General features: G+C 50.2%; 1 protein-coding gene across 1 annotated transcript; it reads right to left on the bottom strand.

Annotated features, from left to right (window-relative positions):
- Positions 1–354: 354 nt before the first annotated feature.
- Positions 355–10597, bottom strand: B9D2 (B9 domain containing 2). The gene is made up of 4 exons (XM_010380804.1): positions 10377–10597; positions 9847–9938; positions 4158–4283; positions 355–908 (listed from the first exon to the last, which is right to left on the bottom strand). The coding sequence occupies exons 2-4, from the start codon at positions 9932–9934 to the stop codon at positions 595–597; spliced, it is 528 nt and encodes a 175-aa protein (XP_010379106.1). The 5' UTR covers positions 9935–9938; positions 10377–10597; the 3' UTR covers positions 355–594.
- Between the last annotated feature and the right edge of the window lie 10908 nt (positions 10598–21505).

Here is a 21505-nt window from a genome sequence, read left to right as displayed (position 1 = left end):
GAGGGGGGTCCCTTCAGCCCTGGGGGAAAGGGGGCGGGCACCCCGGCTCCGCCCCGCAAACAGGGTGCTGCCTCCTGGCGGCCAAGAGCCACCAAAGCGGGTGATCCAGATGCGCTGTGGCTTTGCGGGCGGTGTGGGTCACCAGAGAAAGAGGACCAGGGGGAGAAGGCTTAATCTGCGGGATGAGACACAGGGGAGCCGACCAGAGGAGGGGGACCCAGAACGGGAGGAGAGTGTGAGGCTGGGACACAGGGTAGGGGAAGAGGGTCTGTGAAGTTGGGGGCCTCGGGAGGGTGTCAGTGGGAGGAGGTGGCAACAGGACACCTGAGGGATGGAAGGGTCAGGAGGCAGACACCTGTAAGAATTGCTCTCCTTTACTGAGCACCTCCCATGTGGCTAAGCAGCCTCTTGTCACCCAACATCCTGCGACCCCATACATTTACTGTCCCCAATTTACAGATAGGGAAACTGGGCCCAGAGGTCCTAGCAAGGACAGGAGTCCTTAGCTGGGGTCCAGCTCTGACGGTCTCCTGACCACTGTGCCTCACTGGGTGTCCAGGGTGTGGATGGTGGTGGCACTGGAGACAGGGTCCCTCAGCACTCAACGCCATAGCGGTCGAAGTTGCGAAGCAGCAGGCTGATCTCCAGGTGCACGGTGCCACCAGCAGCTGTGTGCAGGCGATAGCGGTCGGCCCCACTGTAGATGGTGTCCCCATGCAGCAGCTGTGGCCCACCACCCACGAAAGCCCGTGCCAGCTGCTCTCGCCAACTGCCCAGGGGCCGCCACGTGGGGCAGGCCAGCTGGTGTGTGCCCGGGCTGCTGGGCACATGGCAAAATCCATAGCCTGCAAGCTGGCAGCGGCCAAAGCTGTCCTGGGACCACACCTGGAAATGGAGCCGGGGCCAGCCTGCAGGAAAGCAGGGAGAAGGGAAAGGAGGGATGGGTGGAGACCAGACTCCTGCTCCTGATTCCCCGCTCCCTGATACTCACCAGAGACCCCAGGCCCAGTCCTTTCCTCTCTGGGTTTTTGTCCCAGGGTTTCCAACCCAGCCTCCTTTCTAGACTCCCACCCTCTCATCTATTCCCACACAACTGCCAGAGATCTTTCCAAATCCATGTTACTCCCCTGCTAAGGATCCTTCCATAGCTCCCCAGTGCCCTCAGTATAAAGTTCAACCTCTTCAACATTCAAGGGCCTTCTAATCAGACCTCTGCTGAATTTCCTTTCTGTGTTATCCTCCTCCATGACCCAATGTCAGGGCAGCCCATTGCTCCTCCAGTCCCCAGGTAACCATTGTGGTCCTTGTCAGGGTCACCTCCTGCCTTCCTTCCTCATGTCCCTGCCCTGCTCTCTTTGGACCCAGGGCCTTCTTTCTTGCCCCTCTCTAATCCACCTTCCACCTGGCATCTGGAAGCATCTTTCCTTCCATAGCTTTGCCCATGTCCTCAGAACACAGTTCAGCTCCTCAGTCTAGTAGTCAAAGCCCTTGGAGATCCAGCCCCATCTCATCTCATGGTGACCCCTTCCCCTGTGCTAGGCCCTGTTCTAGCTAGCTGGGGACACGGCGGACATGAACATGGATGGCAGACAAAAATTCCTGCCCCCGTAAAGCTGATATCCTAGACAACAAATGTAGTAAATAAGCAAATTATAGGTTAGATCGGATGGTAATTGCTGTGGAGAAAAACAGAGCTGGGTAGGGTGAGGGTGGGGATACCGCTGTAGAAGGGGATCAAGGAAGCTTCACTAAGAAGGTGACATTTGGCCGGGCGCGGTGGCTCAAGCCTGTAATCCCAGCACTTTGGGAGGCCGAGACGGGTGGATCACGAGGTCAGGAGATCGAGACCATCCTGGCTAACACAGTGAAACCCCGTCTCTACTAAAAAAATACAAAAAACTAGCCGGGCGAGGTGGCGGGCGCCTGTAGTCCCAGCTACTCGGGAGGCTGAGGCAGGAGAATGGCGTAAACCCGGGAGGCGGAGCTTGCAGTGAGCTGAGATCCGGCCACTGCACTCCAGCCTGGGCGACAGAGCAAGACTCTGCCTCAAAAAAAAAAAAAAAAAAAAAAAAAAAGAAGGTGACATTTAAGCAAATGCTAAAAGGAAGGAAGGGAGTAGGCCATGTGGCCATCTAGAGGAAGAGTGTTCCCAGCCAGAGGGAAGAGCAAGTGCCAAGGCCCTGAGAGGGCAGTGTCTGGTGGGGACGGCATGGCTGGAGCCCCGACAAAGAGTGTGCCTGGTGGGGATAGCATGGCTAGAGCAGAATGAGGTGGGGAGAAGGGAAGGAGGTGCCAGCCAGGTTGTGGAGAGCCTTGTGATGCATGCTAAGACTTTGGCTTTTACCCTGAGTGAGATGGGGACGACTGGAGGGTTCTGACCAGAGCGGAGATGGGACCTTAGGTATTCACAGGGTTCCAGCTGCATGTGGGGTGCAGATTAGCGGGGGTTCGGGAAGGGGGCCCCACAGACAAGATTCCTGTCATAGTCCAGGTGAGAGATGAACTTGGACAGATCAAGGTGCTGGGTGAGAAAAGGGTGAGAAGTGGGATTTAGGGTGTATTTCAAAAGTAGAGGCAGTAAGATTTCCTAATGGACAAAATGGGGGCCTGAGAAAAGAGAAAGCAAGGCTGATGCCACCACTGGGGAACCGGAGGCCCCAAGAGCTGAAAGGTTAGAGCTGCCCACCTCACCCACACAGCACCGGAAAGTTTTTCTTTCCCCAGCTCCAGCTTAAAGGACAGAAAGATTATTTAAGAGTGAAATCTCAGCCAGGCGCAGTGGCTCATACCTATAATCCCAGCACTTTGGGAGGCCGAGGCAGGTGGATCACCTAAGGTCAGGAGTTCGAGACCAGCCTGACCACCATGGTGAAATGCCATCTCTACTTAAAAGAAAAAAAAAAAAAAGGCAAAAATTAGCCAGGTATGGTAAAACACAGCTGTAGTCCCAGCTACTCATGACGCTGAGGCAGGAGAATTGCTTGAACCCAGGAGGCAGAGGTTGCAGTGAGCTGAGATCTTGCCACTGCACTCCAGCCTGGGTAACAGAGTGAGACTGTCTCAAAAAAAAAAAAAAAACAAAAACAAAAAAGTGAAATCTCACTTGTCCATCACCTGCTCTGGCTCCCAAGTACCTTCAGGAGATGGCCTCAGCTCCTCAGCCTGGCACTCAAGGTCCTGCATGGCCTGTCCCCTGCTACCTTTCCCTGCTGCCGTCCCACTCTCCCTCAGTCCGCTAGACGCCCTTGGTTCATTCTCCCCTTTGAGTCTTCCACATGTAGCTCCCTCTGCCTAGAACCTTCTTCTATCCCTCTGCCTTATTAGCTCCACTGGCCCTTCACAGCAAAGCGCAGAAGCCCCCTCCTCCAGGAAGCCCTCTCTGACCTCCCTGACAGAGTCAGGCACTTCCTCTGGGCTCCCACGGCCTCTCCAAATTGCCTATCTTAGTCCTGCCCACTCTGAGGTGCCACTGTCTGGAGAGAGGTGTGTCCCCTCCATAGGATGGTGAACTCTGTGAGGAGAAGGCTAAGGGGCACTGCCTTGATCCCCAGTGTCTCTCTGGCATCACCCAACACAGGCTGGACACAGGGCAGGCACCAGGTAAACATTCTTTATATTGGTGAAATATACGGCACATTTACCTAGGCAATTTCTCAGAATCGACTCATCTTCAGGAACCCACATTTCCTACCAAAAGGTTTTCTGATGCCGCTCCTCTCCCAGTACTGATTTCCCCTTTGAGCAGCGGCTCTACTTTCAAGCAGAGGAACCCTTCCTGGAGAAACAGCCCTTGCCTCTCTCAGACCCTGCCTCCAGGCTTCCTCTTTATTGGAAACTCTCTTTACTTGAAACTCTCTTTACTCTCTTTTATTGGAAAGTCTCTTTACTTGAATGCCACCTTCCCTCCCACCCTGACCCCCACCTTCCCATCTCCCGCACCACCCTGGCCTCTGCCCTAATCCTACAAACTTGGGATCGCCTATTGAGCAGGCCTGGGAAAGCCTTAGCTCAGCCTCTCTCGGGCCAGACTTGGCTGCAAAAGGGACCCACATGGTATGGGGAGCAGGGACAGGTCTTGGTGTTCCCAGACCCAGGGGCCTCAGAGGCTACCCGTCCCCCTCTCTCAGCCTGGCCCCGGGACCAGGTGTGGTACCCACCTTGAAGACCTTTGGTGGCGAAGTGCAGATCGATGGGGTGGGACCAGTAGGCCATGTCCCCTATCTGGGGGGTGTCCACCTGCGTTTGGCCCTCCCGCACGCCTGACAGGAGCTTCCACGCTGCCCCTGCAGTGACAGTGGGGACATAGAGGGGTGGGAGGCAGCCACTGGGAAGGGGATGCCGCTGTGGCTATAGGACTGTTTCTCTGTGGCATCTACTGGTAGGGGTTATGAAGCGTGGACTCTGGAACCAAGTATCTGGGTTCAAATCCTGGCACTACCTCTTCCTGCCTCTGCAACCTTGGGCAAGTCATCTATGACTTGGTCTCCCCATCTATAAAACGGGCTGAGTAATAATGCATTCCCCATTGTCTTCATTTGTTTTCTGTTACTCTTAATATCCGAAACTGGGTAATTTACAAAGAAAAGGAATTTCTATCACACAGTTAGGGGAGACTGACCAAGGTGGAGGGGCCCCATCTGGTAAGAGCCTTCTTGCTGGGGGGACTCTCTGAAGAGTCCCAAGGCTAGTGTGTTAACATGCCACTCACGTCTCTCTCTCATTTTATAAAGCCACCAGTTCCTCTCCCATGATAACCCACTAATCCATTAACCCATTAATCCATGAATGGATAATGAGCATAGTGAGCACGGGATAAGTCTTCAATATCATTTTATTACTATTCTCACCCCACATTTACAAGCCTAGTCCAAGGATTAAGACGAGGCCAAGGGTACCCTCCAGGAGCAATCCTGAAACACACATAACAATTTCGATCCTACTGAGGGGTGATAATGATAGCTAAAATGCACTGAGTGGTCAGACACAGTGGCTCACACCTGTAATCCCAGCACTTTGGGAGGCCAAGGCAGGCAGATCGTTTGAGTCCAGGAGTTCAAGACCAGCCTGGCCAACATGGCAAAACCCCATCTCTACAAATAATATAAAAATTAAGGCTGAGCACGGTGAGCATGGTGGCTCATGGCTGTAATCCCAGCACTTTAGGAGGCTGAGGCGGGCAGATCACCTAAGGTCAGGAGTTCAAGACCAGTCTGGCCAACATGGCAAAACCTCGTCTCTACTAAAAATACAAAAATTAGTCTGGAGTGGTGGCAGGTGCCGGTAATCTCAGGTACTTAGGAGGCTGAGGCACAAGAATCGCTTGAATCTGGGAGGGAAAAGTTGCAGTGAGCCAAGATTGCACCATTGCACTTCAGCTAGTGTGACAGAGTAAGATTCCATCTCAAAAAATGAACAAACAAGCCGGGCGCAGTGACTCACACCTGTAATCCCAGCACTTTGGGAGGTTGAGGTGGGCAGATCACCTGAGGTCAGGAGTTTGAGACCAGCCTGGCCAACATGGCGAAACCCCATCTCTACTGAAAATACAAAAACTAGGATGGGTGCGGTGGCTCATGCCTGTAATCCTAGCACTTTGGGAAGCCAGGGCAGGTGGATCACTTGAGGTCAGGGGTTCGAGACCAGCCTGGCCAAAATGGTGAAACTCCGTCTCTACTGAACACACACACACACACACACACACACACACACACACACACACAAATTAGCCCCAGGTATGGTGGCGCATGCCTATAATCCCAGCTACTCGGGAGGCTGAGGCAGGAGAATCGCTTGAATCCAGGAGGTGGAGGTTCCAGTAAGCTGAGATCGCACCACCGCACCCCAGCCTGGGCAACAGAGAAAGACTCTGTCTCAAAAACAAACAAACAAACAAACAAAAACCCAAGCCACACCAAGCCACGCAAGGAATATAAAAATTAGCCAGGTATAGCAGCTCATGCCTGTAGTCCCAGCTACTTAGGAGGCCAACGTGGGAGGATCACCTGAGCCCAAGGAGGTTGAGGCTGCCGTGAGCCATGATCGTGCCACTGCACTCCAGCCTGAGCAACAGAGTGAGCCCCTGTCTCAAAAAAAAAAAAAAAAAAAAAAAATCAAAGAAAGAAAGAAAATGTACCGAGTATAGCAGGGTGTGGTGGCTCACGCCTATAATCCCAGCACTTTGGGAGGCCGAGGCAGGCAGATCACGAGGTCAAGAGATCGAGACCATCCTGGCCAACATTCTGAAACCCTGTCTCTACTTAAAAAAAACAACAATTAGCTGGGCATGGTGGCGCACGCCCGTAGTCTTAGCTACTCAAGAGGCTGAGGCAGGAGAATCGCTTGAACCCAGGAGGCGGCGGTTGCAGTGAGCCAAGATGTTCCCATTGCACTCCAGCATGGGCAACAAGAGTGAAACTCCATCTCAAAAAAAAAATAAGAAAATACACCGAGTACTTACTAAATCCCAGATGCTATGCTAAGCACTTTAAGCAATGCATTCATTTAATCCACCCTCTAGGACTCTTAATTCCCTCCTCACTCCCCAGTTTACACTCTCCACCATGGCCCACATGGCCTGGCTCTTGCTCCCGTCCCTGAGTTCATCTCCCATCACTTTCCCTCTCCCTCATCACCCTCTGGCCTCACTGTCCCACTTCTATCTTCCCACCTCAGGGCCTCTGCACTGGCTGTTCCCTCTGCCTAGAAAGCTCTGCTCCTGGATGTCCCCATCCCTAGCTTTTGTTTTCATCCTTCAGGGCCCAGCTCAAGTGCCACTTCCACAGAGGGCTTCTCCCTGACCCTCTTCTCCAAACACTAGTTTCTGTCACATCATTTCTTTTCATCCTAGCACTTACCACTGTCTGTAATCACAGTGCTTTTTTTTTTTTTTTTTTGAGGAGGGGGAGACAAGGTCTCCCTCTGTCACCCAGGCTGGAGTGCAGTGGCACAATCACAGCTCACTGCAACCTCGACCTCCCAGGATCAAGCAATCCTCCCACCTCAACCTCCCAAGTAGTTGGGACCACAGGCACACATCACTATGCTCTGCTAATTTTTTATTTCTTTGTAGAGACGGGGGGTCTCACTATGTTGCCCAGGCTGGTCTCAAACTCCTGGGCTCAAGTGATCCTCCTGCTCCAGTCTCCCAAAGTGCTGGCATTACAGGGGTGAGTCACCACACCCAGCTGCACTCGTTTATCTGTTTCTTTTCTTTTCTTTTTTTTTTTTTTTTTGAGACAGAGTTTTGCTCCTGTTGCCCAAGCTGGAGTGCAATGGCACCATCTCGGCTCACTGCAACCTCCGCCTCCCGGGTTCAAGTGATTCTCCTGCCCCAGCCTCCCGAGTAGCTGGGATTACAGGCACATGCCACCATGCCCAGCTAATTCTTTTGCATTTTTAGTAGAAATGGAGTTTCACCATGTTAGCCAGGCTGGTCTCAAACTCCTGACTTCAGGTGATCTGCCTTTCTCAGCCTCCCAAAGTGCTGGGATTACAGGCATGAGCCACCGTGCCTGGCCTGTTTATTTATTTTCTGTCTCCCCTGCCATATGGCCCAGGAAAACAGGGACCTTGCACACTGCTGGATCTCTAAGACCACAAACCCAGCTCTTGGTATACAGAAGGTGCTCAATAAATGTTTCTTGGACAAATTAGTGATCCTAGGAGGTAGGAACTAATATAATTCCCATTTAACAAGTAAAGAAATAGGCTCTGAGAGGGTAAGTTCATGAACATTTATTGAGCACCTGCTGTGTGCCAAGCACTGTTTTCCATGCTGGTGACATAGCTGTGACTACAGCAGACCAAGGTCCCATCATGGAACTGGATTCAGACTCAGCTCTAACTGCAGAGCCCAAGCCTTTCATCCAACTGCCTCAGTATTCTTGGCTGGGTCAACACCCCCAGCAACTCCCTGAAATAATAAAAATCAGGTTAGTCATTACTCCCTTCTGGGTTGAGTGAGGGAAGCACCAGGCCCTCAGTCAGGCTGCTTAAAAGCAAGATTTCCCAACATCCCTATGAAGAACAAATGAGGAAACTGAGGCTCCAAGAGGGGACGGCATCTGCCCAGGGTCACAGAGAAGGTGAGTGGTAGGGTGGAACCTGGAAACCAAGTCTGACTTCAGAGTCTGCCTCTCTTCCATCAACTGGAGGGTCCCGATTTCCTGGGAATCTCAACTTCCACCTCACTTACCTGTAGAATCAAAAAGGACCAGAGGCCAGGGGCAGTGGGTCACACCTGTACTCCCAGCACTTTGGGAGGTCTAGGCGGGCGGATCACCTTAAGGCCAGCCTGGCCAACATGATGAAACACCATCTCTACTAAAAATACAAAAATTAGCTGGGTGTGGTGGCGGGCGCCTGTAATCCCAGCTACTCGGGAGGCTGAGGCAGGAGAATCACTTGAATCCAGGAGGCAGAGACTGCAGTGAGCCGAGATCGTGCCACTGCACTCCAGCCTGGCGACAAGAGTGAGACTCTGTCTCAAAAAAAAAAAAAGAAAAAAAAAGGCCAAGCGCGGTGGCTCACGCCTGTAATCCCAGCACTTTGGGAGGCCAAGACAGGTGGATCACGAGGTCAGAGATCGAGACCATCCTGGCTAACACAGTGAAACCCTGTCTCTTACTAAAAATACAAAAAAAAATTAGCCGGGCGTGGTGGCGGGTGCCTGTAGTCCCAGCTACATGGGAGGCTGAGGCAGGAGAATTGCGTGAACCTGGGAGGCGGAGCTTGAAGTGAGCCAAGATTGTGCCACTGCACTCCAGCCTGGGCAACAGAGCGAGACTCCATCTCAAAAAAAAAAAAAAAGGGACTAGGACTCAGGCCTGAAGACATGATAATGCCAAATGGCCACATCTGTTTCATGGACATTTATCTGTGCCAGGCAACAACATACCCCAGGCTTTACAAACAAGACCCCATCAAAGTCTTGTATGAGCCAGGCAAACACTGAATGGGCACTTCATATTCCAGCCCTATTCCTATTCTAAGTGCTGTTGATATTTGTTTAGTACTCATGACAACTTCAACAGGTAAATATTTCTGTTACTCTCATTGTACAAACAGAGAAGTCGAGGTGAAGAGAAGTGCCCAAGGTCACATAATCAGCCCAAGGGTGCATTAACAAGCAATAACTGGTTTTGAACCCAGGCAGTCTGTGCTCTTAATCTCAAACCTGTGCCGCTTCTTGGCTGCTATTAGCTTCAGTTTCAGACAAGGAAACTGAGGCTCAGAGAGGTCAAGTCCAAAGGTCTCCAATTAATAGATGGGAGAGTTAGTATTTAAATCCAGATCTGGCAGCCCATGGCCCTAACCATTACACTATACCATGACTCTATAGGGCCTCAGTTGGGGAAGCATGAACAAAATTACTTTCCTGGGATGTGGTGGCTCATGTTTTTAATCCAAGCACTTTGAGAAGCTGAAGCGGATGGACTGCTTGAGCCCAGGAGTTTGAGACCAGCCTGGGCAACAAAGCGAGACCCTGTCTCTACAAAAAATTAAAAAATTAGCCACACTTGGTGGTGCGTGCCTGTAGGCCCAGCTTCTCAGGAGGCTGAGGCGGGAGGATCACTAGAGCCCAAGAGTTCCAGGCTGCAGTGAGCTATGATCACACCACCTTACTCCAGCCTGGGCGACAGAGAGAGACCCTGTCCGTAGCCCCCGCACAAACAAAAATACAGATGGGAGCTTGAGACTCATGTGGACAGGGTGTGGGCTAAGCCTGGAGTACAGAGAGCTGATGGAAGATGAGTTTAAGGGGCTGCGTTAATGGGTCGAGGAAGGAGCATGCAGCCTCTAGGCTAGGGGTCTTGGTGTGGAAATGAACCAGGCCTGGGGGAATACCTGTGTGAATGCCCCACTTGCAGAAGAGGCTACTTTCCGAGAAACCGCTGGCCCCCACGATCTGCCCGATCACGTGCACCTCAGCCATGGCCCTGGGAGGGGAAAAAATATAATCACAACCCTGTGAGGTAAGTGTATTATCTCCCTTTGACAGGAGGGGAAACTGAGGCCCAGCAAGTAAAGGGTAGTACTAGGATTCCAAGCTAGCTTCGTCACACCCCTGAGGCTGACGTCTTGACCACAGATCCTAATTGCCAACCCATGAAAGCCTGGAAAAAATGGGGGGACCCTTGTCTGGGGAACCAGCATTTAACTCTGCGAGGTCTAAAATATCCTCTTTGGGTTCAGGTCGGCGGAAAGCCCCCACACGACGAGGGGACTATGGCTCCGCCCACGAGCGCAAAAGACCCGCCTTCCGCGTCAAGTCAGCCACCCCGCTTCCCTCCCCCAGCAAGCTCCATAAGGCGCATGCGTTGAGTTCCGGGCCGACTTAGCCACGCCTCTAAGCGCAGCGCATGCGTTATTCCTACCTTAGCGCACTTAACGGTTAGGAGGGGCGAAAGTGGCAACGGGGATTGTAGTTCATGGGGTTGAGTTGATTCGTTTTTCTCTCCGCGGGCGCCTACCAGGCCTGGCTCGCGCCTTTCCCAGGACCTTCCTGGCTGCGAGAGATGGAAGCCGCGATACTTCCGCGTCCGCGCTCGTTTTGGGTTCTGTGGTTGTTGCTGGGGCAACAGCAGGCTCCTCCCCTGGCTTTGTACTCGCCCTCCGCGCCACTGATTGGTGCTAGGCGTCCCCGGGAGGCGGGGTGAACCTGTGATGGACATTTTCCTCCTCTCGCTCCATTTTGGGAAAATAGCGTCTCTCCAGCTACGGCAAGGGGTTCCGCCATTTTGGGCGTGGCTAGGAAGCTGCCATGTTGAGTGTGGCTGAGGAAGTTTGAGTGTCTCCCAGATGTGCTCTTTACCAAAAACGCAAATCCGTAACTGCTCTGTGCTGCGGACCCCACCGAAGAGCTTTCCGGGATCACAAATCAGAGATTGAACCACGACCAAGGAGGAATTCCTTCCAGGACCTCGTGTACATCCCCTACCTTGTAACTGGAAAACAAAGCAAAAAAATCACTCCTCATTCACAGAGAGTGGAGAAATTGGGGAGTGGGTTCTGCTTCCGTTTTAGAGTTCCCCTAGGTTTTTCAAGGACAAGGAAGGAAGTTGGACTTCTACCAAGCTACTGCCAAGTTCACTGTTAAACTGCTTGAGTCTGAGCAAGGAGCCGTTGGGGTAGCGAAGAGAAATGAGGAACTGGGATCCCCTTATTTGCAGAAAATCCTCTTTTCTATTGATTGATTTCTCAATCAAGAAATGGAGATGTCCCTGGATGCCATCATAGATGCCATCATTTCCCACATCAAGCCAGTCATCAGGTCCCATCAAGACTCCATAAAAGGGTCGCACTGTGTAACCCAGGCTGGAGTACGGTGGCTTGATCACAGCTCACTGCAGCCTCTTAACTCCTGGGTTCAAGGGATCCTCCTACCTTAGCCTCCCATGTAGCTGGCATCACACACATGCGCCACCACGGCTGGCTAAATCTTTTGTTTTTGTTTTTGTTTTCTTTTTTTTTTTAAGAGATGGAGTCCTGCTGTGTTGCCCAGTCTTGTCTTGACCTCCTGGGCTCTAGCTAGCTTCCCAGTTTGCTCTCCCATACTGCCGGGATTACAGACCTGAGCCACCCAGCCAGGCCAATAGACACAAGTATTTAAAAGCTACCCTTGGCTAGGCTCATGACTGTATTCCTAGCCCTTTGGAAGGCTGAGGCGGGAAGAGCTCTTGAGGCCAGAAGGTCGAATATAGTGAGACCCCCATCTCTACAAAAATAAAAAAACAAAATAATGCATATATCAACTAGTGAAATATTCCATTGAATTGTTTAATATAAATGTTATCCTATTGAAATGTTGCCCCCTCCTTATAATTTTGGATTTTTGTGAGGTTTTTTTTTTGTTTGTTTGTTTGTTTGTTTTGAGATGGAGCCTCGCCCTGTCGCCCAGGCTGGAGTACAGTGGTGTGATCTCAGCTTACTGCAACCTCTGCCTCCTGGTTCAAGCAATTTTCCTGCCTCAGCCTCCCGAGTAGCTGGGACTACAGGCGCGCACCACCACACCCAGCTAATTTTGTATTTTTAGTAGAGATGGGTTTTTTATATCTTTCTAGATGCTGTGTGGGTGAGGTAAACAGCTCTAATCTTTCAGCTCTTGGGGCCCCTGGTCCCCTAGTGGTGGCACCAGCCTTGCTCTCTCTTTTCTCAAGCCCCCATTTTGTCCATCAGGAAATCTTACTGCCTCTACTTTTGAGATACACCCTAAAACCCACTTCTCACCTCTTTGTCGCCCAGCACCTCGATCTGTCCAAGTTCATCTATCACCTAGACTATGACAGGGACCTTGTCTCTGGGGTCTCCTTTCCCAACCCTCCTAGTCTGCACCCCACATACATCTGGAACCCTGTGAACCCCTAAGTCAGGTCCCATCTGCTCAGACCCCTGTAGTGGTCCCCATTTCACTCAGGCTAAAAGCCAAAGTGTTACCATGCCTGACAAGGCTCTCCACAACCTGGCTGGCACCTCCTGCCTCCATTTTGTATTTTTAGTAGAGATGGGGTTTCGCCATGTTGGCCAGGCTGGTCTCAAACTCCTGACCTCAGGTGATCCACCCACTTTGGTCTCCCAAAGTGCTGAGATTACAGGCATGAGCCACTGCTCCCGGCTGGGGTCTTCATTCTGAAGGCTCCCATATATACATGTTAAATAAGAGAAAAAAAAAAATTATTGTCAACCATAAATAACGAGATTCAGAAAATATGATTGAGGCCGGATTCAGTGGTTCATGCCCGTAATCCCAGCACTTCGGAAGGCCAAGACGTGTGGATACGCTGAGATCAGGAGTTCGAGACCTGCCTGGTCAACATATAATGAAACCCTGTCTTTACTAAAGATATCAAAACTAGATGGGTTTGGTGGCACACGCCCGTAGTGTCAGCTACTTGGGAAGCTGAGGCAGAAGAATCACTTGAACCTGGGAGGCGGTAGTTGCAGTGAGCCGAGATCACACCACTGCACTTCGGCCTGGGCGACAGAGCAAGACTTCTACTGTCAAAAAAGAAAAAAAGTCCGGGCACAGTGGCTCACGCCTGTAATCCCAGCACTTTGGGAGGCAGAGGCAGGTGGATCACCTGAGGTCAGGAGTTCGAGATCAGCCTGGGCAACACAGTGAAACCCCGTCTCTACTAAAAATACAAAATTAACCGGGTGTGGTGGCACATGCCTGTAATCCCAGCTACTCGGGAGACTGAGGCAGGAGAATCGCTTGAACCTAGGAGGTGGAGGATGCAGTGAGCCGAGATCACGCCATTGCACTCCAGCCTGGGCAACAAGAGTAAATCTCCATCTCACCAAAAACAAACAAACAAATAAATAGAAAAGAAAAGAAAAAAAAACAAGAAAAGGAAAGAAAATATGATTAACTATAGAGTTTATTCCAGGCTACAAGGCCAGTACATATGTTACAGCGATTTCATTAGTACATCTTGCTATGCTGCAGGGAAGATTGCGTTAACATTCTGTGAGGAGGAGGAGTACTCTTTCTTTCTTCTTTCTTTCTTTTTTCTTGAGATAAGATCTTGCTCTGTTACCCAGGCTGGAGTGCAGTGGCACAATCACAGCTCACTGCAGCCTCGAACTCCCAGGCTTAAGCCTCCCACCTAAGCCTCCCCAGTAGCTGGGACTACAGGCATGTGCCACCATGACCAGCTAATTTCTTAATAAATTTTTCTGTAGAGACGTGGTCTCACTATGTTGCCCAGGCTTGTCTCAAACTCCTGGGCTCAGGTGATCCTCCCACCTCTGCCTCCCAAAGTGCTGGGGTTACAGATGTGAGGCCACAACGCCCGGCCTAGGAGTAATGTTCTGAGGCGATCTTATCTCTGGCACTGCTTGGTCATTCTTAATCATTTACAGGAAAAAGCAGAAGTTGTAACTGCATGCTACGTGACTCAGGCTACAGAGCAACATTCCTCTCAAGGCTCGGAATAATTTAAAGTTCCAGCAGCTTTAAGTTTGAATTATCTAACCACATTGTGGGAAGTTGGCCAGGCCTGGTGGTTCATGCCTGTCTGTAATCCCAAAACACTGAGAGGCCAAAGCAATAGGATCACTTGAGGCCAGGAGTTCTGGACCAGATTAGGCAACATATTGAGACCCCATTTCTACAAAAACATTTAAAATTAGAAAAATAAATAAATAAATAGCAGGGCGTGGTGACACATGCCTGTAGTCCCATCTACCTAGGAGGCTGATGCAGGAGGATCATTTGAGCCCAGGAGTTTGAGGCTGCAGTGAGCTGTGATCATGCCAAGGTACTTCAGCCTGTGTGACAGAGTGAAAACCTGTCACCTGTTTTTTTGTTTGTTTTTGGGTTTTTTGAGAAAGAATCTTGTTCTGTGGGTCAGGACAGAGTGCAGTGGTGCGATCTTGGCTCACAGCAACCTCTGCCTCCTGGGCTCAAGCAATTCTCCTGCCTCAGCCTCCCAAGTAGCTGGGACTACAGGCCCATGCCACCATGCCTGGCTAATTTTTGTATTTCTAGTAGAGACAGGGTGTCACCATGTTGGCCAGGCTGGTCTTCAACTCCTGACCTCAAGTGATCCACCTGCCTCAGCCTCCCAAAGTGCTGGTATTACAGGTGTGAGCCACTATGCCCGGCCTGAAGCTGTTTTAAAATATATATACAGAGGCTGGGCTCACGCCTGTAATCCCAGCACTTTGGGAGGCCGAGACGGGCGGATCACGAGGTCAGGAGATGGAGACCATCCTGGCTAACACGGTGAAACCCCGTCTCTACTAAAAATACAAAAAAGGCCGGGCGCGGTGGCTCAAGCCTGTAATCCCAGCACTTTGGGAGGCCGAGACGGGCAGATCACGAGGTCAGGAGTTTGAGACCATCCTGGCTAACACGGTGAAACCCCGTCTCTACTAAAAACTACAAAAAGCTAGCCAGGCGAGGTGGCGGGCGCCTGTAGTCCCAGCTACTCGGGAGGCTGAGGCAGGAGAATGGCGTAAACCCGGGAGGCGGAGCTTGCAGTGAGCTGAGATCCGGCCATTGCACTCCAGCCCGGGCGACAGAGCAAGACTCCGTCTCAAAAAAAAAAAAAAAAAAATACAAAAAATTAGCAGGGCATGGTGGTGGGCACCTGTAGTCCCAGCTACTCAGGAGGCTGAGGCAGGAGAATGGCGTAAACCCGGGAGGCAGAGCTTGCAGTGAGCGGAGATCGCGCCACTGCACTCCAGCCTGAGAGAAAAAGCGAGACTCCGTCTCAAAAAAAAAAAAATATGTATATATGTATATATGTGTGTGTATATATGTATATATATGTGTGTGTATATGTGTATATATGTATATATGTGTGCATATGTGTATATATGTATAAATGTGTGTATATATGTGTATGTGTATGTATATATGTATATGTGTATGTATATATATGTATATGTGTGTGTGTGTGTATATGTATATATATGTGTGTGTATATATATCCACGGATTCGTGGGCAGCCCCCTTTCAGTAGGTGGAGCCTAATTCTCCTTCACTTCAGTGTGGCTAGTTTTCGTAATTTGCCTTTAACCAATAGAATATGGGGCTGGGCCCAGTGGCTCACACCTGTAATCCCAGCACTTTGTGAGGCCGAGGTGGGCAGATTGCTTGAATCCGGGAGTTTGAGAGCAGCCTGGACAACATGATGAAACCCCATCACTACAAAAAATTAGCTAGGTGTGGTGGCATGCCCCTGTAGTCCCAGCTACTCTGGTGGGGGAGTTGGGAGGATCGCTTAGGCTGAGAGTTGGAGGCTACAGTGAGCTGTGATTGTGCCACTGCAGTTCAGCCTGGGCAACTGACTGAGACCCTGTTGCAAAAACAGCCTGGGCAACTGACTGAGACCCTGTCGCAAAAACAAAATGCTTTTAAGCCAAGTATGGCACACAGCTGGCAGTCCCGGCTACTTTCTTTTTTATTGTTGTTGTTGTTTTGAGACAGAATTTCACCCTTGTTGCCCAGGCTGGAGTGCAATGGTGCCATCTCTCCTCACCACAACCTCTGCCTCCCGGGTTCAAGTGATTCTCCTGCCTCGGCCTCCCAAATAATTGGGATGGAAGGCGCCTGCCCCCACGCCCAGCTAATTTTTGTATTTTTAGTAGAGATGGGGTTTCACCATGCATGGCCATGCCTGGTCATCCCGGCTAGTTTGGAGGCTGAAGCAGGAGGATGACTTGAGTGCAGGAAGTCCAGGCTGCAGTGAGTTATGATGACACCCTGCACTCCAGCCTGGGCAACAAAGTGAGACCGCACCTCTTAAAAAAAAAAAAAAAAAACAGGCTGGGCGCAGTGGCTCACACCTGTATTCCCAGCACTTTGGGAGGCTGAGGCAGGGGGATCACTAGAGGTCAGGAGTTCAAGAGAAGCCTGGCCAACATGGTGAAACCCTGTCTCTATTAAAAATACAAAAAAAATCAGCTGAGCATGGTGGTGAGTGCCTATAGTCCCAGCTACTTGGGAGGCTGAAGCACGAGAATCACTTGAACCCAGGAGGTGGAGGTTGCAGTGAGCCGAGATTGCATCATTGCACTTCAGCCTGGGTGACAGAGTGAGACTCTGTCTCAAAAAATAAAAAAATAAAAAAATAAGTTTTAATTGTGGTAAAATATACATTTACCATCTTAACTGTTTAAAACTGTATTGTTCAATAGTGTTAAGTACATTTAAATTGTTGTGCAACCAATTTCCACAACCATTTTCATCTTGCAAAACTAAAATTCTTGCAAACTAAACACATTTTTGAAACAAAACAACTCCACTATTCCCCCTCTTCCCCAGCTCGTGGTAATCACCATTCTCTTTTCTTTCAATTTATTTATTTCACTTTATTTTTTTTTTTGAGACAGAGTTTCACTCTTGTTGCCCAGGTTGGAGTGCAATGGCGTGATCTCGGCTCACCGCAACCTCTGCCTCCCAGGTTCAAGCGATTCTCCTGCCTCAGCCTCCTGAGTAGCTGGGATTACAGGCATGTGCCTCCACGCCCGACTAATTTTGTATTTTTAGTAGAGACGGGGTTTCTCCATGTTGGTCAGGCTGGTCTCGAACTCTTGACCTCAGGTGATCTGCCTGCTTCAGCCTCCCTAAGTGCTGGGATTATAGGCGTGAGCCACCGTACCGCGCCTATTTATTTATTTATTTTTAATTTATTAATTTATTTTGAGACGGAGTCTTGCTCTGTTGCCCAGGCTGGAGTGCAGTGGCTCCATCTCAGCTCACTGCAACCTCTGCCTTCCAGGTTCAAACAATTCTTCTGCTTCAGCCTCCTGAGAGCTGGGACTACAGGGGCATGCCACCTTGCCCAGCTAATTTTTGTATTTTTAGTAGAGACGGGGTTTCACCATATTGGCCAGGCTGGTCTCGAACTCCTGACCTTGTGATCTACCCGCCTCGGCCTCCCAAAGTGCTGGGGTTACAAGCGTGAGCCACCGTGCCCGGCTGCGTATTTATTTTTTTGAGACGAAGTCTCATTCTGTTGCCCAGGCTGTAGTGTAGCGACGTGATCTCTGTTCACTGTAACCTCTGCCTCCTGGCTTCAAGCAATTCTCCTGCTTCAGCCTCGTAAGTAGCTGAGATTACAGGCATGTGTCACCACCCCTGGCTAATTTTTGTATTTTTAGTAGAGATAGGGTTTCACCATGTTGGCCAGGCTGTACTCGAACTCCTGACCTCAGGTGATCGGCCTGCCTTGGCCTCCCAAAGTGCTGAATTACAGGCATGAGCCAACGCGCCCAGCCTGTTTTTTATTGCTTTTTTAAGACAGGGTCTCGCTGTGTCACCCAGGCTAGAGTGTTGTGGTGAGATCTCAGCTCACCACAACCTCCGCCTCCCGGGTTCAAACAATTCTTGTGCCTCAGCCTCCCGAGTAGCTGGGATTACAGGTGTGCGCCACCATGCCCGGCTGACTTTTGTATTTTTAGTAGAGATGGAGTTTTGCCATGTTGGCCAAGCTGATTTCGAACTCCTGATCTCAGGTGATCTGCCCACCTTGGCTTCCCAAAGTACTGGGATTATAGGTGTGAACCACTGCACCTAGCCCACTATCCTATTTTCTTTCTCCCTTCCCTTCCCTTCCCTCCCCTTCCCTCCCATCCCCTCCCCTCCCCTCCCCTTCCCTTTTCTTTTTCTTTTTTTTTTTTTTTGAGATGGATTCTTGCTCTGTCTCCAGGCTGGAGTGCAGTGGCACAATCTTGGCTCACTGCACCCTCCACCTCCCGGGTTCCAGCGATTCTCCTGCCTCAGCCTCCCGAGTAGCTGGGACTACAGGCGTACACCACCAAGCCCAGCTAATTTTTGTATTTTTAGTAGAGACGAGGTTTCACCCTGTTGGCCAGGATGATCTTGATCTCTTGCCCTTGTGATCAGCTCACCTCGGCCTCCCAAAGTGCTGAGATTACACATGTGAGCCACCGCACCCAGCCACTATCCTATTCTCTATCTCTGTGAATGTGACTACTCTAAGTACGTCATGTAAGTGGAATCCTACGGTATTTGTCTTATGACAGGATTATTTCACTTAGTATAGTGTCCTCAAGGGTCATCCAGGTCGTAGCATACAACAGGATTTTTTTCCTTCCTGATCCCCCTTTTTTTGACTTGGAGTCTTGCTCTGTCACTCAGACTGTAGTGGAATGGCCATCATAGCCACTCCTGGACTCAAGTGATCCTCCCACCTCAGCCTCCCAAGTAGCTAGGACTACAGGTGTATGCCACCATGCTCGACTAATTTTTTTTAAGTTTTGGAGAGACAGGGCGGGCTCAGTGGCTCCCACCTATAATCACAGCACTTTGGGAGGCTGAGGCAGTAGGGTCGGAGGAGGGGATCACTTGAGGCTAGGAGTTCGAGACCAGCCTGGGCAACATGGTGAAAACCTGTCTCTACCAAAAATACAAAAATTAGTCGGGCATGGTTGTGCATGCCTGTAATCCCAGCTACTCGGAGGCTGAGGGAGGGGAATCACTTGAACCTGGGAGAATTTGTAGTGAGCTGACATCGTGCCACTGCACTCCAGGGCGACAGAGTGAGACTTCCTTTCAAAAAAAAAAAAAAGTTTTGGAGAGATGGGGATCAATCTTACTTTGTTGCCCAGGCTGGTCTGGAAATCCTGGTCTCAGGCAATCCTCCTGCTTCGGCCTCTCAAAGTGCTGGGATTACAGGCACGAGCCACTGTACCCAGCAAGTACTTTATTTGATTGTTGTTATTATTATTACTTTGTCTTTTTTTTTTTTTTTTTTTTTTTTTTTTTTTTTTTTTTTGAGACGGAGTCTCGCTCTGTCGCCCGGGCTGGAGTGCAGTGGCCGGATCTCAGCTCACTGCAAGCTCCGCCTCCCGGGTTTACGCCATTCTCCTGCCTCAGCCTCCCGAGTAGCTGGGACTACAGGCACCCGCCACCTCACCCGGCTAGTTTTTTGTATTTTTTAGTAGAGACGGGGTTTCACCATGTTAGCCAGGATGGTCTCGATCTTCTGACCTCGTGATCCGCCCGTCTCGGCCTCCCAAAGTGCTGGGATTACAGGCTTGAGCCACCGCGCCCGGCAATTACTTTGTCTTTTCATAACATTGATGTTTTGAAGGTTATACGCCACCTCCTTTGTAGAGTGTCCCTCATTTTGGCTTTGTCTCATGTTTCTTATTATTAGATTTAAGTTACGCATTTTGGCAGGAAAACCAAAGAAATGATATGTGTCTTCCTCTTTGCTTCACGTCAGAGGCAACTAAGGTCAATTTGTCCTGTTAATGGTGATATTAACTTGTATCATCTGGTTAACGTGATGTTTGCCAATTTTCTCCATGAATACTTTTTTTTTTTGTTATAATAAGTAATCTAGGGGAAGATACTTTGAGACTAAATAAATATCCTGTTCTTTATCAAATCAAATTAATAGTTTCAGTCTCTGTTGACAATCCTTGTTGGAATCTCGTGATTTTTTGTTTTTCTTTTCATTTTTGAGACTGGGTTTCACTTTGTTGCCCAGGCTGGAGTGCAGTGGCACAATCATGGCTCACTGCAGCCTCCACCTCCTGGGCTTAACCAATCCTCCTATCTCAGTTTCCCAAGTAGCTTGGACCACAGGCATGCATCACCACACCCAGCTGATTTTGTTTATTTTTTGTAGAGACAAAATCACACTTTGTTGCCCTGGCTGGTCTTGAACTTTTGGGCTCAAGTAATCCTCCCACCTTGGCCTCCCAAAGTGCTGGGATTACAGGCTTGAGCCACCGTGCCCAGCTGGAATCTCATGTTTAATATTCCAGACCCATGGCAAACACTAAGAGGTGTAGCCTCTTAGACTGTACAAGGCTAACAGCAGCCAGAGAGCTCTAACTGGAAGTGAATTAATCTCCAGGATGGCCTAGAGGGATGAGAGGACCCACAAAGCTCAATGATTTGGTGAAAAACTGAGGCTGGAGGCTGGTGGTAATTCATGCCCCCATCCCATACATATGTAATAAAGGCCCACTTTCTGCTAGGGACTGTTTTAGGCCCTGAGGCACAGTTGTGAAAAAAACGAGATCAAATCTCAGCCCTTGTTGTGTCGACGCTGATGTGGGAGGATTCAAACTACAAACAAGAAAAATATGTGGTATGTTTCTTTTCTTTCTTTTTTTTTTTTTTCTGAGACAGAGTCTCGCTCTGTCCCCAGGCTGGAGTGCAGTGGCATGATCTTGGCTCACTGCAACCTCTGCCTCCCGGGTTCAAGTGATTCTTCCGCCTCAGCCTCCCAAGTGGCTGAGATTACAGGTGCACACCACCATGCCTAGCTAATTTTTGTATTTTTAGTAGAAAGAGCATTTCACCATGTTGGTCAGGGTGGTCTTGAACTCCTGACCTTGTGATCCGCCCACTTCGGCCTCCCAAAGTGCTGGGATTATAGGCATGAGCCACCATGCCTGGCCGATATATTTCTTTTTTCTTTTTTCTTTTTTTTAATCGTTTTTGGCCAGGCGCGCTGGCTCCTGCCTACAATCCCAGCACTTTGGGAGGCCAAGGCGGGCAGATCACTTGAGGTCAGGAGTTCAAGACCAGCCTGGACAACATGGTGAAACCCCGTCTCTACTAGAAGTACAAAAATTAGCCGGGCATGGTGGCGAGTACCTATACTCCCAGCTACTTGGGAGGCTGAGGTGGGAGAATGGCTTGAATCCAGGAGGCAGAGGTTGCAGTGAGCCGAGATCATGCTACTGCACTCCAGCCTCAGTGACTGGGGTTTTGCTATGTTGCCCAGGCTGGTTTTGAACTCCTAGGCTCAAGCAGTCCTCCCTCCTTGGCCTCCCAAAGGGCTGGGATTACAGGCGTGGGCCACCACACCCAGCCTATAGTATGCTTCATAGAAAATATGAAAAGAATGAGAGCAAGGTTGAGATAGAGAGTGACAGGGCATCCCTCCTGGGTGAAACAGTCCTGCCCCCTCACGCTCTTGTCTACCCTCCCGTGGGTCTCCCTGCTTCTGTCGTCTGCCAGAAACTGGCTGAGCCAAGTGCACTTGCAGACACCATCTGTTCTCCCCGA

This window comes from Rhinopithecus roxellana, chromosome 12 (assembly GCF_007565055.1).
Source record: "Rhinopithecus roxellana isolate Shanxi Qingling chromosome 12, ASM756505v1, whole genome shotgun sequence".
Taxonomy (NCBI): domain Eukaryota; kingdom Metazoa; phylum Chordata; class Mammalia; order Primates; family Cercopithecidae; genus Rhinopithecus; species Rhinopithecus roxellana.
Note: the sequence above shows the minus strand (reverse complement) of the source record. Positions and strands in the feature narration are given on the sequence as shown.

Coding starts and splice junctions, on each gene's coding strand:
- B9D2 (XM_010380804.1), bottom strand. CDS start 9,934: ATGGCTGAGGTGCACGTGATCGGGCAGATCGTGGGGGCCAGCGGTTTC. Junction 4,284..9,846: donor CAAGTGGGGCATTCACACAG/GTATTCCCCCAG, acceptor CTGTCACTGCAG/GGGCAGCGTGGAAGCTCCTG. Junction 909..4,157: donor CGCCACCAAAGGTCTTCAAG/GTGGGTACCACA, acceptor GCTTTCCTGCAG/GCTGGCCCCGGCTCCATTTC.